Source organism: Myotis daubentonii, chromosome Y (genome assembly GCF_963259705.1).
Source record: "Myotis daubentonii chromosome Y, mMyoDau2.1, whole genome shotgun sequence".
NCBI classification, from domain to species: domain Eukaryota; kingdom Metazoa; phylum Chordata; class Mammalia; order Chiroptera; family Vespertilionidae; genus Myotis; species Myotis daubentonii.
The window spans coordinates 16,850,597-16,867,130 of NC_081862.1; the positions used below are offsets into that span (position 1 = coordinate 16,850,597).

The window sequence follows — 16,534 nt, forward strand, 5'->3', positions numbered from 1 at the left end:
ACATAAGAAATATATGAATGATTGTACTAGAATAATATGAAAAACTATATGCCATCAAATTCAATAATGCAGAAGAAATGGGTTAAGTTCCTAGAATTATATAACCTTCCTAGTTTAAATCATGAAGAATTAAAAAAAAAAAAAATCTAAATAGATGGATCAGTAGTGAGGAAATTGCAATCACCGTCAAGTTCTCCTGCCTCCATCGCGGCTCGTGGTCTTCCCACCATGGCTCTTATGTGGGGGCTCCCTCAAGAGCTAGCTGAGGCCGTGGCCAGGGGCTGGGTGCTGGTGGTGGGTGTGGGTGGCATAGGCTGTGAGCTCCTCAAGAACCTCATGCTCACCGTGTTCTCCCACATTGACCTGATTGAACTAGGTAATATTGATGTCCGCAACCTCAACAGGCAGCTTTTGTTTCAAAAGAAACATGTTGGAAGATTAAAGGCCCAGGGTGATAAAGAAAGTGTACTACGGTTTTATCTGAAAGATAATATCATAGCCTACCATGACATGGTATGATGTATGAAGTATGCTCTAATTATTATGTTGCAAAATTGTTTTGAATTTTTAAAGTTTTATTAAAGTACTAGAGGCCCGGTGCACAAAAATTTGTGCACTCGGGGGAGGGGCAGGAGGGGGGTCCCTCAGCCTGGCCTGTGCCCTCTCACAGTCTGGGACCCCTCGGGAGATAACAATCTGCTGGCTTAGGCCTGCTCCCGGGTGGCAGAGGGCAGGCCCAATCCCTAGGTGCAGCCCCTGGTCGGGCTCAGAGCAGGGCCGATTGGGGAGTTGGGGCGCCTTGCCCTGTCATGCACAGAGCAGGGTGGATCAGGGGGTTGGGGAGCTCCCCCCTGTCATGCACAGAGCAGGGCCGATAGGGTAGTTGGGGCACCGCCCCCTGTCACACTCAGGGCAGGGCGGATCAGAGGGTTGGGGGGCCGCCACTGTCACACTCAGGGCAGGGCCCGTGTGAGGTGGGGTTGGGGCGCCGCCCTCTATCACCCACAGATGGGGAGGTTATGGCTCTACCCCATCACATACAGAGCAGGGCCCGTGAGGGGTGGGGGTTGGGGCGCCGCCCTCTATCACCCACAGAGCAGGGCCGATCAGGTGGTTGGGGCGCCACCACTCTCACACTCTGGGCAGGGCCGATGGGGAGGTTATGGCTCTACCCCATCACACACAGAGCAGGGCCCGGGGGGGCGGGAGGGTTGGGGCGCTGCACCCTGTCACACACAGAGCAGGGCGGATAGGAAGGTTGTAGCCCCGCCCCCTGTCACACACAGAGCGGCAGGGCGATCAGGGGGTTTGGGCACTGCCCCCTGTCACACTGATCCCGGTGCCGGGAGGCCTCTCAGCTCCGCTGATCCCAGTGCTGGGAGGCATATTACCCTTTTACTATATAGAATAGAGGCCTGGTGCATGGTTGGGTGCGGGTTGGTTTGCCCTGAAGAGTGTCCTGGATCAGGCTGGGAGTCCCCACTGGGGGGCCTGGCCAGCCTGGATGAGGGGATGATGGCTGTTTGCAGCTGGTCACACACCCTTCAGGGTTGGGGTCCCCACTGGGGTGCCTGGCCAGTCTGGGTGAGGGGCTGAGGGCTGTTTTCAGGCTGGCGGGTGACGGAAGCTCCCAACTGCTTCTTTTTTTCTTTTTTTTAAATTCTGGGCCAGCTTTAGCTCTGAGGCTCCAGCTCTTAGGCCTCCGCTCCTGAAAGCAGGTATCTGGTTTGTTTAGGTTCTACAATCAAAACTCTGTATCAACTCCAGGTCTGAGATCCCACCTAGCTGAAAGCTAGTGTCTGGGGTTTTGTTTAGCTTCTATTTTTGTAACTATGTTTCAAACTGCAAGCTCAGAGGCCGGCAAGGCAGGCGGGGAACATTGGAGTCCACCGTCACTGAAGCAAGCAAGCCTCATGTTAGTTTCAAGCTGCCTGGCTGCCGGCCGCCATCTTGGCTGGCAGTTAATTTGCATATATCGCTGATTAGCCAATGGGAAGGGTAGCGGTTGTACGCCAATTACCATGTTTCTCTTTTATTAGATAGGATATTTTTATTAGCCAAAAAAAAAAACAAAACAAAAAAAAACCCTCCCAAAAAACAAAAGTTCAGGACCAAGTAGCTTCACCAGTGAATTCTACCAAACATTCAAAGAAAATTAAAAACCTTTTCTTCCTCAAACTCTACCAGAAAATTAAAGAGGCAATACTTCCTAACACATTCTTTGAGGCCAATATAACCCTGATTCCAAAACCTGACAAAGACAACACAACAAAAGAAAACTACAGACCAATATCTCTGATGAATACAGATGCAAAAATCCTAAATAAAATACTAGCTAATTCTATCTAATAAAAGACAAAAAGGGTAATTGACTGTACCTTCACTATGCTTCCCATTGGCTAATTTTCATACTGCAGGCAGGGCTGGCCAATGCCAGACGCCATCCGAGCCCCATGTGTGGCCCTAGGAGGCCGGGCTTAGGCGGCGCGATCGCGTCACCTACGCCCTGCCCCAGCCGGGACCCCGGTGTGCCGCCTAAGCCCCCGTTGCCTAAGCCCCACCCCCAGCTGGGACCCCCATGTGCCACCTAAGCCCCGCTGCCAGCTGGGACCCCATGACGATCACAGAGCAGGCAAGCGTGGAGGACAGGTAGCCCCCAGCAGGGCCTGCCCCCGGTCTCTGCAGTGTTCTGGTAATCCATAAGCAGGAAAGTACAGCCTGCAGGCAGCACCCCATCCTGGCCACAGCTCAAGGGAGAGAAAAACATGCAGTGGAGGCCAGGAGCCTGAGAGTTCAACATAGAGGGGTGCCTGTTCCAAGCCTGCACAGTGTGGCTGGAGGCAGGCCTCCAGCAGACACACAAACTCACACTCACAAACACACACATACACACACACAGTGTCTGGTCTGAGCCTCCAATGCAGCTGGGGGCAGGCCCCCAGCGGACACACACACACAAACACACACACACAGGATGCCTACTCCGAGCCTCTGCTGCCAGACTGTGGCCATCAGTAGGACATCCACTGAGGGCTCCCGGACTGTGAGAGGGGCACGCTGGGCTGAGGGAACCCCACACCCCAGTGCACGAATTTTGTGCACTGGGCTTCTAGTCAAATATAACAGTACATCCCAAAAAAATACATCACAATAAAATGGGGTTATTCCACAGGCATAAGGATGATTCAACTTATGTAAATCAATCAAGGTAATACAACATATTAACAAAAGAAAGGATAAAAATCATGTGATCTTATCAATAGAAGAAGAAAAGCATTTGATATGTTGCAACATCCATTTATGATTAAAATACGCAACAAAATAGGAAAAGGAAAGTACCTCAACATAATAAAAGTCATCTATGATAAATCCTCAGCTAATATCATTCTTTTAAAAAATATATATATCTTATTGATTTTTTTACAGAGAGGAAGAGAGAGGGATAGAGAGTTAGAAACATCAATGAGAGGTTAACACCGGAATTTGCTGCCTCGAACAACCACTTCAAAAATACTAAAAGACGGAATGGACATCATCCAGAACCACAGGAAGGCTGGCTGAGTAGAAGTTCTACAACTAGGAGGAAAGAGAAAAGCATACCGAGACTCAGAGGAGGCGCAGTGCGGAAGTAAAATACTAAGGTGCGGAGTGCATGTGGAGCGGTCTGGCGGCTGAGGGCGTGGTTGTCGTTTTCAATCGGGAGGGAGTCTCAGGCTCTGAGCTCCAGTTCCAGGCGAGTCTCTAGGGACCCAGACAAATACGGGAGAAGTGGGACTGTCTGGCATCGCTCAGAACCCTAGGGCAGCTTTCTCTCCATGGGGCTTGCAGCGATTACTGGGACACTGAGAAGCAGAGCCTCTGAGGGCAAGACCGAGAGCAACCATAATTGCTAACCCCGCCCTGTTGATCCTGTGAGACCCACCCCGCCCAAGCCCTGCAGGGAGACTTTTGCTGGATAGCCTCAGGCAAAGGCTAGATTAGCACCTCCCTAGAGATCCAGGAGCCAGGAAGCTCAGAGGTCAGAGTGGGACCATCTAGTTTGCAGCTCCGTGGAACCATAAAAGACACACTCAGGGGGCAGACTCAGTGAGCACCAAAGCCCCATCGAAGCAAGTCTAGCCCCAAAGGGGTGTCTCCAGCATAGAAGTTCTCCCACTGCAGACACAGCTGATTCTCACAGCCAATTGGCCTGGAGGTCAATTCCTCACAGTGCTAACTACAACAATCAAGGTTTAATTACAATGAGACTGTGCACAAAGCCCACAAGGGGGTGCACCAAGAGTGTCTACCTCAGGTAATTGGGACACTTAGCACAGAAAGGCACTCTATCGACACAGTGAAGCATAAAAAAATGCCGAGACAGAGAAACAGGACACAAACGACAGAATTGGAGGAAAGCAAACTGTTGGATATAGAGTTCAAAACCACACTTTTAAGGTCTTTAAAGAACTGTCTAGAAGCCACCGATAAATTTAATAAGGCCCTCGAAAAGAATGGTGAGACCGCCGATAAATGTAGTGAGATCTTCAAGAAGACTGGTGAGACCGCCGATAAATGTAGTGAGATCCTCAAGGAGACTGGTGAAACCCTCGATGTTGTGATAAACAACCAACTAGAAATTAAGCATACACTGACTGAAATAAAGAATATTATACAGACTCCCAACAGTAGACCAGAGGGTCGCAAGAATCAAGTCAAAGGTTTGAAATATGAAGAAGAAAAAAAAAAACCCCAACCGGAAAAGCAAAATGAAAAAAGAATCCAAAAATACGAAGATAGTGTAAGGAGCCTCTGGAACAGCTTCAAGCATACCAACACCCTAGTAATTATTATAGGGGTGCCAGAAAGAAGAGAGAGAGCAAGATATTGAAAACCTCTTTGAAGAAATAATGACAGAAAACTTCCCCTTCCTGGTGAAAGAAATAGACTTACTAGTCCAGGAAGCGCAGAGAACCCCAAACAAAAGGAATCCAAAGAGGACCACACAAAGACACATCATAATTAAAATGCCAAGAGCAAAAAAAAAAAAAAAAAAAAAAAAAAAGAGAGAGAGAATCCTAAAAGCAGCAAGAGAAAGAAAATCAGTTACCTACAAGGGAGTACCCATATGACTGTCAGCTGATTTCTCAACAGAAACTTTGCAGGCCAGAAGGGAGTGGCAAGAAATATTCAAAGTGATGAATACCAAGAACCTACAACCAAGATTACTTTATCTAGCAAAGCTATCATTCAGAATTGAAGGTCAGATAAAGAGCTTCACAGATAAGAAAAAGCTAAAGGAGTTCATCACCACTAAACCAGTATTATATGAAATGCTGAAAGGTATCCTTTAAGAAGAGGAAGAAGAAGAAAAGCGTAAAGATACAAATTATGAACAACAAATACACATCTATCAACAAGTGAATCTAAAAAACAAGTGAATAAATAATCTGATGAACAGTATGAACTGGTGATTGTAATAGAATCAGGGACATAGAAAGGGAATGGACTGACTAATCTTGGGGGGGGGAAGGGGTGTTGGGGTGAGGGAAGAGATTGGACAATTATCGTGCACCTATGGATGAGGATAGTTGGTGGGGAGTGAGGGCGGAGGGTGGGGTGGGAACTGGGTGGAGGGGAGTTATGGTGGGAAAAAAGAGTAACTAATGTAATAATCTGAACAATAAAGATTTAATTAAGAAAAAAAGAATAGAAACATCAATGAGAGCAAACCATTGATCAGCTGCCTCCTGCACACTCCCTACTGGGGATATGCCCTCAACCAAGGTACATGCCCTTGGCCGGAATTGAACCTGGGATCCTTGAGTCCGCAGGCTGACATTCTATCCACAGAGCCAAACTGGGCAGGGCTAATATTCTTAATGGTGAAAAACTGAAACCACTCTGCATGGCAGCCTGCTAGCCACCAATGGCCCCCCCACTGGCCATCTCACCCATAACTGCCCCTCCCTTGGCAGCCTACTCACCCCCAACTACTCCCCCTGCTATCCTAGTCATCTCCTACTTCCTCCCCCCTCGGCTGGTAGCCCCCAACTGTCCCCCACTGCTAGCCTGCTCGCCCCCAACTGCCCCTGCCTGCTGGCCTAATCACCCCTAACCACCTCTGCCTTGGCCCTGCCATCATGGCTTTGTCGGAAGGTTTCCTAGTCTAATTAGCATATTACCCTTTCATTAGTATAGACTAGAGGCTTGGTGCATGAAATTTGTACATGGGTAGGGTCCCTAGGCCTGGCCGGCAATCAGGGCCCATTTGTGGGGCAACTGGCGGGGAAAAGGGGGGATCCCTCCTGGCACATGCCTTGGCCGGCCTGGCACCACATACTTGCTGGCCCTGCCCCCTGCTGCCACAGCCAGTCGCCTTCCTCTGTGGGGTGATCAGGGGGTCCCCTCTGGCACCCACCTTGGCGTCACCTGATCACTGGCACTGCCCCCTGCCGCCTCCACCAGTCACCTCCCTCTGTGGGGCAAATGATGGGGCAATCAGGGGACCCCTGCTGGCACCCGCCTTGGCAGGCCTGGGGCCTGTGGACAGCTCCTGCATTGAGCGTCTGCCCCCTGGTGGTCAGTGCGTATCATAACAACCAGTTGTGCTGATCGTTCCACCATTTGGTCAATTTGCATATTAGTCTTTTATTATATAGGACAGATAGTGCTGGATGACCTCAACATAGCAATAAGGCGAAAGAAAGAAAAAAAAGGCATCTAAATAGGGAGGGAAGAAGTAAAGGTGTTACTTTTTGCAGAAGACATGGTTCTGTACATAGAACAACCTTTTAGGAACAATGAACAAATACAGTCAGGTTGCAAGATACAAAATCAAGGTATAATAATCCATTGCCATCCTCTATACTAACAACAAACTCCAAAAAAAAGAAAAAAACAATTATTTTTGCAGTTGTAACCAAAAGAATAAAGTACCTGGGGATAAACTTAGCAAAGAATGTAAAAGACCCATATACTGAAAATTGCAAAGCATTATTAAAAGAGATAGAAAAAGACACAACAAAATGGAAAAATATCCCATATTCATGGATTGAAGGAATCAACATACTAGTAGCTAAAATGGCCACATCACCTAAATCAATATACAGATTTAATGCAATTCCCATCAAAATCTCAATGTCAGTTTTTGAAGAATTAAAAAAGAGGAATCATCAGAGTTCGAGAGACCCCTCAAAAAACCCCCAAACAGCCAAGGCAATCCTGAGAAAAAAAGATGTGATGCTTATAAAAAAAAGAATGAATCGGAGATATCATATTACCTGACTTCAAATTATACTACACAGCTCCGATAAAACAGTATGGTACTGCAAAGAAACAGACACACAGATCAATGGAACAGAATAGTGAAACCAGCTATAATTCCATATGTATTTGGACAGATAATTTTTGACAAAAAGCCAGAAATACACAATAGAGTAAAGCTAGTCTCTCCAATAAATGATGCTGGGGAAACTAGAAAAGAATTAAGTAGATTCGAGTTTGTCTCCCAGTACAAAAATTAATTCAAAATGGGTCAAAGACCTAAGTATAAGATCCAAAACAGTAAGTTTCATAGATGAAAATCTAGGTAGCAAACTTATGGATCTGATGGTAGAGAACATTTTATGAACTTGAACCCAAAGGCAAAGGAAGTAAAGGCAAAAATAAAGGAATGGGACTATATCAAACTAAAAAGCTTTTGTACAGCAAAAGAAACTGACAACAAAACAAAGAGGCAGGAAACCATATGGGAGATGGTATTTGCAAACAGTAGATCTGACAAGGATTTAATTTCCAAAATATATAAAGAACTCACAAAACTTAACACCAAACAAAGCATGCAATTCAAAAGTGGGCAGAGGATCTGAAAATACACCTCTCCCAAGAAAACATATGAACGGCCAATAGATATATTAGATGTTCAACCTCACTGGCAATAAGGGAAATACTAATCAAAACTATAATGAGATACCACCTCACACCAGTTAGAGTGACCATTATCAACAAGATAAGCAATAACAAGTGTGGGAGAGATTGTGGAAAACAGCAAACTCTCATCTATTGCTGGTGGGGATGTATACTGGTACAACCACTGTGGAAAGCAGTCTTGCAATTCCTAAAAAAAAACAAACACAAAAAACAAAAAAACCACCTGAGATTAGAGCTACTATATGACCTAACAGTTCTTCTCCTGGGTATATGCCCGAAAACTTCACAATCATGATTTGTGAAGATATATGCACCTTATTTTCATTGCAGCATTATTCATAGTGGTCATGACATGGAAACAACCAAAGTGTCCTGTGACAGAGGGCTGGATAAAGAAGATGTGGTAGATATATACAATGGAATAGTAGTTAGCCAAACGAAAGGATGAAATAGTGCCATATGTAACAACATGTATGAACCTTGAGAAAGTTATGGAAAGTGAAATGTCAGTCAGAAAAGCTAAGTACTATATAATTTCACTCAAATGTGGGAAGTAAAACTGAAACTTGTGAAGAAAAACTTGTGATGATTGCCAAAGGGGGAAAAGGAAGGACCCAATATAAGGTGACAAATTTGACTCTGGGTGGTGGGCACACTGTGCAATATATAGATCTTGTAACATAGAAACCTGTACCTGAAACAAGTATGTTCATGTTCATCAATGTTGCCAAAATAAATTTAATATAACAATTAAATTTAATTAAAAACAAAAGTTTGTGGGGCCGAAACCGGTTTGGCTCAGTAGATAGAGCGTAGGCCTGCGGACTGAAGGGTCCCAGGTTCGATTCGGGTCAAAGGCATGTACCTTGGTTGCCGGCACATCCCCAGTGGGAGATGTGCGGGAGGCAGCTGATCGATGTTTCTCTCTCATTGATGTTTCTAACTCTCTATCTCTCTCCCTTCTTCTCTGTAAAAAATAATATAAAAAAAAGTTTGTGGGGATATAAAATATGGCAGAGGAGTAAGTGGATGATGCAAGGACATGCTCCCAAGATCAAACTGGAATTACAACTAAAATACAGAAAAACTCCCTGAATAATCAACTGAAGATTCCCTGGGAAGAACCCTGATACCTGAAACACCAATCAGGAAGAATGCATGCACCTCCATGTTCTTAGCAGCACGATTTATAATAGCTAAGATCTGGAAACAGCCCAAGTGTCCATCAGTAGATGAGTGGATTAAACAGCTGGGGTACATGTATACCATGGCCTATGATGCAGCAGTAAAAAAGAAGGATCTCTTACCCTTTGAGACAGCATAAAGCAGGGGTCCTCAAACTTTTTAAACAGGGGGCCAGTTCACTGTCCCTCAGACTGTTGGAGGGCTAAACTATAGTTAAAAAAAAACAAACAATGAACAAATTCCTATGCACACTGCACATCTTACTTTGAAGTAAAAAAACAAAACGGGAACAAATACAATATTTGTATTTGCATGTGGCCCGCAGGCCATAGTTTGAGGACCCCTGGCATAGAGGGACCTAAAGAGTGTTAGGCTGAGTGAAATAAGTCAGTCAGAGAAAGGCAAGTTTCATGATCTCACTCACATGTGGGATCTAATTTAAACAAAAAACTGATGAATGGAGTAGATCCAGAGACAAGGAAGCACGGAACAGAGTGTGGAATCTCACAAGGAAGGCAGGGGAGAGTGGGAGGAAATCAACCAAGAACCTTGTATGCGTATATGCATGGCCCATGGACAGACAATAGGGTGATGAAGGCTTAGAGCAGTGGTTCTCAACCTTCTGGCCCTTTTAATACAGTTCCTCATGTTGTGACCCAACCATGAAATTGTTTTCGTTGCTACTTCATAACTGTAATGTTGCTACTGTTATGAATTGTAATGTAAATATCTGATATGCAGGATGGTCTTAGGCGACCCCTGTGAAAGGGTCGTTCGACCGCCAAAGGGATTAACCAGGAGCGGGGGGGAGGGAAAGGGAACATATTGTAATAATTTCAACAATAAAGATTTTAAGAAACAAAACAAGAGTTTGTGGTGGTGTTCTTGCAGTCACTAGGTAGACAAAGCATACTTACTAGGTATAATGATGCTAGCCTTTCTCTCTTACCTCAGAGTTTGAATTTTTATAAATTTACTAGTGGCCTGGTGCACAAATTTGTGCGCATTGAAAGGGAATTAGAAGAAATATTTCAATATCACTATTTGCCCTTTCTCTTGCAGCATCAAGCCTGACTGGCTTCCGTGGGGACCCAGCATCAAGCCCCCACCGGCATCCATGGGGATGCAGCGTCGAGTCCCTGCTGATGCTGTGTGATATTCCCTTGAGTCTCAGAGTCCTGTGCGGCACTGACCCTGCAGAGTCCCGCCCTGCAGGGTTGGTGCCGCACGGGATTCCCCTGAGTCCTGAAGTCTGCCCCATGAGGCCGGTGCTGCGTGGGACTCTGAGACCTCCCCCGCAACTGGTGCTTCAGGACTCCCCTGATGCACCTTCTGGTCAAGTCCCCACCCACCTGCGCACACCTGCCATGCACACAGCCTTCTGGTGATCGGTTGTTACAGCGTGAGGGCGTCACAACCACAGGCTTTTTATAATATAGGATATGAGAGGCCCAGTGCATGAAAATCGTGGACTCGGAAGGGGAGGTAATTCCTCAGCCTGGCCTGCACCCTTTCGTGTCTGGGAACCTTTGGGGCCTAAGCTGTCAGCCGGACATCCTTAGTGCTGCGCCGCTGTGCTCGCCAAGCATGAGCCCAGCTTCTGGCAGAGCAGTGCTCCCCGTGTGGGAGTGCACTGACCACCATTGGGCAGCTCCTGTGTTGAGAGTCTGTCCCCTGGTGGTCAGTGCACATCATAGCGAGCAGTTGAGCAACCTTAGCATATCATTAGTATATTACGTTTTGATGGGTTGAATGGCCAACTGGACAACCGGACACTTAGCATATTAGGCTTTTATTATATAGGATGTCTATTCATTGTTACATGGGTATTATTTTAATCCTTTAATTAATATTTGAGGTGCTATTTGCCATGTGCTACTACAAAAAATTTCAAGTAAGAAAATTAGCGTACATGATGAAAGTACAGTGTCAGAGTTAACCATTATGCTTCATTGAGTTAAGTGTCACGTCACTTTTACAATTTGGTCAAATTATTTCATCTCTTTTTATCTTAATTTTCAGTTATAAAATAGGTGTAGTAAGACTGACACCAAATATAGCTCTATTAATGACTAAAAGGGACAAAGTATAGTAATTAGTATAAAATATATAGCATTTATGTGTGTGTGTGTACATATATATATGTGTGTGTGTGTGTGTGTGTGTGTGTGTGTGTATATATATATATGTTTTAACTTATATTAATCCTCACTCAAGGATATTTTTTCTTTTTTTTGAGGATGTGGTAAGGAACACGCAGAGACAGAGAGAAAGAAACATCAATATTAGAGAAGGAGACATTGACTGGTTGCTTCCCACATGTGTCCCAACCAGGTTGGGGGATAGAGACTGCAACCAAGGTTCATGTCCTTAACCAAAATCTAACCCAGAAACCTTCAGTCCATTGCTGATGTCTAACCATGGTTAATGATCTGACCTGGCCTTTGATCATTACTATTTCCCAATAAAATAACTTGCACATAGGTAGAAATAATGTAAGTTTTTAACTTACCTCTATCAATATGTGTGAGGAATATAATAGATAAATGGTAGATTATTTGTTGAATGAGTAAGAGGTTACATGTTTTAAAAGCCAGTAATTCATTTTTACCAATAAATTAGTTTATTTTTTAGGTCAGCAAAGTCTTGTGACACTTTTCTTATACTGAAACCTTGCTTGATAACATCACCATTGATATATTAATTTCCCAATTCAACTCAATAAACTGAAATAAGAATTAGGTATGCTCTGCAGGGTAAAAGTAATTGTTTTCTTTAACTATAATATTACAGAACTAAATATTTTCTATTCAAAAATCAAGTCCCCAGACTATTCAGGAGAAAAAATTGTTAAATGAGGAATAATAAAAATAAAAATTTGCAAAAGATACACTAAGTTTACATAAAGTATAAATAAATTCTTAAATCTTGGAGGAAAAATAGCTAAAATTTTATTCAACAGTTATTCTATTTCTCAAATTATAACCCTTTTTCTTTATATTATAGGCATTTCTGTAGCAATAATATATTTAATACTAATTTTCTATTTAGCTCCCTACTAGAAAGTGGGCAACCTGAAATTAGACACTATTATGTACCTTTGCATCCTTAATGGCACATTTTTCTATCTATCCTTTTCTATATAATAAAAAAGCAATATGCAAAGAGACCAAACAGCAGAACAACCAAACAGGTAGCTAGGATGTATGATGACCATCAGGGGGTGTGTGTGGATTGTGGCGAATGTCAGCTGTGGTAGGATGGTGGAGCAGGTGAGTTGGGGGGCGAGACCAAGGCAGGGTGCCAGTTGCTATCATTGGGGCGAGCCTCTGGTGGTTACTGAAAGTTCTTTGCTCCTGAGAATACTGCAGTCCCACCCGGCACTGGTGCCTGCCCCACTTGCACCCACTGCTGGCATCAGAGTTCATATGCACTGTCAGTGTCTGGTAGTAGCCCAAATCACTTGGCGCCGTCAGCGGGTGTGAACGATGGCTGTCGGCCCCGATTGTCCCTCAGGGCTTCTTCACCTCCCCCTGCTTCTGAGGGAAGATAGGGACCAGCAGCCACTGTTTGCATCTGCTGCCAGCAATGGACATGCTCACATCCGCTGCCAGTGCCGCCGCTCGCAATCCACTGTCAGCGTTGGCCCAGCTTGCACCTGCAGCCGGTGCCAGAGCTGCCACTCATACCCATTGCCAGTGCTGGCATGCCGGTCCCAATCGCTTGGAGCCATCAGCGGGTACGAGTGGCAGCTGCTGACCCTGATTGCCCCTGAGGGCTTCTCCACCACCCCTGGTTCCTCAGGGGCGGTGAGAGGCGGGGCTGCTGGCAGACAGGGGCCACAGTGGGAGGGACCGGGTGGGGATGCAGAGGATGGGCTGAGATGGACCCCTGTGCATACTGTAGCCTCGGGGCCCACAGATCCTTGCAAGGTGCATAAATTTGTGCACTGGGCCCCTAGTCTATATATATAAAAAGCCAGTGACCAGAACACTGTAACAACCAGAATGACTGGTTGCAATGATGCCCACTGTGGCCAGGAAACCAGGGGGTGGGGCCAGCTGGTCAATCTTCCACAGTTCTTCCCCCTGGCTGTCCCCGTCCTCGGTGGGCCCACCCCACCCCAATATGCTACACCTCTACCCCCAGCCAGCTCCACCCCCAATAAGCCCCTGCCAACTGCCCACAGCCCCTCCACATGGCTGGCCCTGCCCCCAGTCCCCCCCCCCCCCTGCAATCAGGGGCAGTGCCCATCAACCAATCACCCGCAGTCCCTTCCCCAAGCCAGCCCTGCCCTGATTGGGCCTTGGTCAGGACAGGCTGGCCAGTCAACCTCCTGCCATCTCCTCCTTCTGACAGGCCCGGCCCCCATCTGCTGATAGGACCAGACTGGTTGGACCACACCCATGGAGGAATTCATGCACTGGGTCTCTAGTATATATACTGTTATGAACAATTGCTATGATGTGCACTGACCACCAGGGGGCAGATGCTGAATGCAGAAATTACCCCCTGGTGGTCAGTGTGCTCCCACTCAGCCAGAATCCAGGCTCATGCTGGTGAGCACAGCTGTAGCGGTGGCAGCGGCGTAGGCGGCAGGGTAGTGGGGCTGGGATGAGTGGGAGCGGTGTGTTGCTGGGCCCCAGCTCAGGCTCAGGCTCCTCCCCAGCTGCCTGCTGCTTTATGCATTGCTACATCCCTCAGGGGATGTCGAACTTCTGGTTTCGCCCCAATCCCTGCAGGAACTGGCAGCCCAACAACCCATGATAGGGTCCCAGATTGCCAAAGGGCGCAGGCCCAGCTGAGGGGCCCCATTGGTACATGTATCTGTGCACCAGGCCTCTAGTCTATACTAATAAAAGAGAAAGATGTAAATTGACCATACCTTCACAACACCTACCAGCCAACCAGGAGTGAGTATGCAAATTAACCCAACAAAGAGGTCAGGTTAATTTGCATACACAGGCGCTGAGCGGCTGGTGGTAGGGCAGGCGATGACGCAGGCGTTCCGCACTGCCCCAGCTGCTCTGGGCCTCTGGGCAGCGTGGGAAGGCAGAAAGGTGGCTCCAGGCCAGAGCAAAGGCAGAAAGGTGGCTCCGGCAGGAGCGAAGGCTGTGCTGGCAGCCAGGGGAAGGAAGGCCCATTCTTGCACTAATCTTTGTGCATCAGGCCTCTAGTATATCAATAGAGAAAAGATATAAAGAGATATAAAATTGCACTGTACATTTACCTCACTGAATTCTGTGGAAGGATCCTGATAGGAACCTACCTATTTTTTAATATATATGTTTTAATTTATTTAAGAGAGGAAGGAAGAGGGGGTAGAGATAGAAACATCAATGATGAGAGAAAATGTTCGATCAGCTGCCTCCTGCATGCCCCACACTGGTGATGGAGCCAGCAACCCAGACATGTGCTTTGATTGGGAATCAAACTGGGACCTCTGGCTCATGGGTCAATGTCCAACCACTGATCTACACTGGCTGGGTAAGAACCTACCTGTTTTTATTTGTTAATTTACAAAATCCACAATATAAAGCAATCAAACTTAGAGTGAAGACAAAGCATAAATATCTTTTTTAATTTGCTTATATAAACTACTCTTCTAACTTTTGTAAATAATAAAATTTCAAAACTACATAAATATAGAGAATATATTAGTACCCTCAGTACTTACCAACAGAAGGCCTAACTTGTTTCACTAAATTCCCCAGTCACTGACTCTGCCCAGACACCCCAGTATTATTTGAGAAAATCGCAGACATTCTATTTTATTTGAAATGCCTTAGCATGATTACCCTTTTTTTAAACAAAACCCAAAAATACCGATGTCTTACCTAAATTAATAATTCTAAACACCAATATCTAATCGTTACTCAAAATTCCCTGATTAAAAACTAACCCATTGCTAAAAAAAATCTGTATTTCTAACCATTTTTATCTTCAGTCAGTAATTTTAAAAAATCATAAACAAACTCAGCTTTAGTAAAAATTAAACACCACATTCAACTATTGCATCAAATCTTTTTATATCTTCAGAACAACGGAAAATATGCATCAAGGATGATTCTAGGCCAAAGAGAAAATTTTTGTCTGAGGAGTTATGTTGGTCATAGTGGGAGGACAGGCAGGCTCGTGCCAATTAAATATTTTATTTTATTACCCTACTTTTATATATCTGTCAGTATAGGTTAATGAAAGATTCAGGTGAAGTTTCTATGAGACTTAAAGAACAAAAACCCGAACAGAACACAAGGGGGATTGAAGTGTCCTTTGAGAATATTGAAGTCAGCACAGAAAACATTTTAATACAAATATAACTTAATAGGTTGAGTTCAATTTACATTGCTTAAATAAGAGACACTAAGGAATTGGAAAATTAAATATTAACTACAAAATTTATTGTAAAGAGTTAAAAAAAAAATGTATTACCGGTGTTACGGGATCTGTACCATCTACAACTTGTTGAGAAGCTTCTGCTACAGCACGAACATGACCATAACCTATGGCAGTTAAGAACAGTTTGGCAATTTTAAGGCCATTGAGGAATACACCCCTTCGAGTTTCCATATCTGTATTTGGCAGGAAGTTATTTCTTGTTATCATACTCAATACAAGGGGTAAACCACCACTTTTCAAGAAGTGAAATTGAAAATTAGAAGAAGCATCTGCCAAAGGTGCACCAGCAGGCATTAACAAGGCATAAACTACCTAGAAAAGAGGGAGAAAGAAAACTTAATTAAAACCCAAAATCATTTATATGCAAAGATATATGCACCTCTACGTTCATTGCAGCATTATTCACGGTGGCCAATAGCTACAAACAGCCAAAGGGCCCTACGATAGAGGACTGGATAAAGATGATATGGTATTTATACACAACAGAATACTACATGGTCGTAAGAAAGGGTGAAATAGTGTCATTTACAACAACATGGATGGATCTTGAGAACATTTGCGAAGTGAAATAAATCAGACAGAAAAAGCTAAGAACTATATGATTTTACTCATATGTGAAATATAAAACTGAAACAAACACAAGCAGCAGTGTGGTGGTTGCCAGAGGGAGGGGGTGGGGAAAGAAAGGGGTCCTAATATGAGGTGACAGGGTGGTGGGGACATGGTCCTATATACAGATTTTGTAAATTAGTAATCCACACATGAAACCTCTATTTTCATGTTGACTAATGTCACCCCAATAAAATAAAAACTAAAAACTAAATAAAAAATAAAGTTAATGACAGCGCTAAAAAAAAAAATTAAGAAATAATTTTTTAAATTTGTTTTTTCATTGATTTTTACCGAGAGTAGAAAAGAGAGGGAAAGGCAGAAAGAAACATCAATGTGAGAGAAACAAATAGACTGGTTGCCTCCTGTACAGGCAGGGGAGGAGCCTGCAACTGAGATGTGAGGTACATGCCCTTAACCGGAATCGAAC

At 44.8% G+C, this 16,534-nt stretch overlaps 1 protein-coding gene across 1 annotated transcript in view; it reads right to left on the reverse strand.

The window, feature by feature from the left end:
• The window catches only part of LOC132225556 (probable ubiquitin carboxyl-terminal hydrolase FAF-X), a 273,762-nt gene that overhangs the window by 94,047 nt on the left and 163,181 nt on the right, over positions 1 to 16,534 (reverse strand). Inside the window, 1 exon segment of the mRNA XM_059680650.1 lies at positions 15,529 to 15,807. Within this exon segment, the coding sequence (XP_059536633.1) occupies positions 15,529 to 15,807 (279 nt within the window).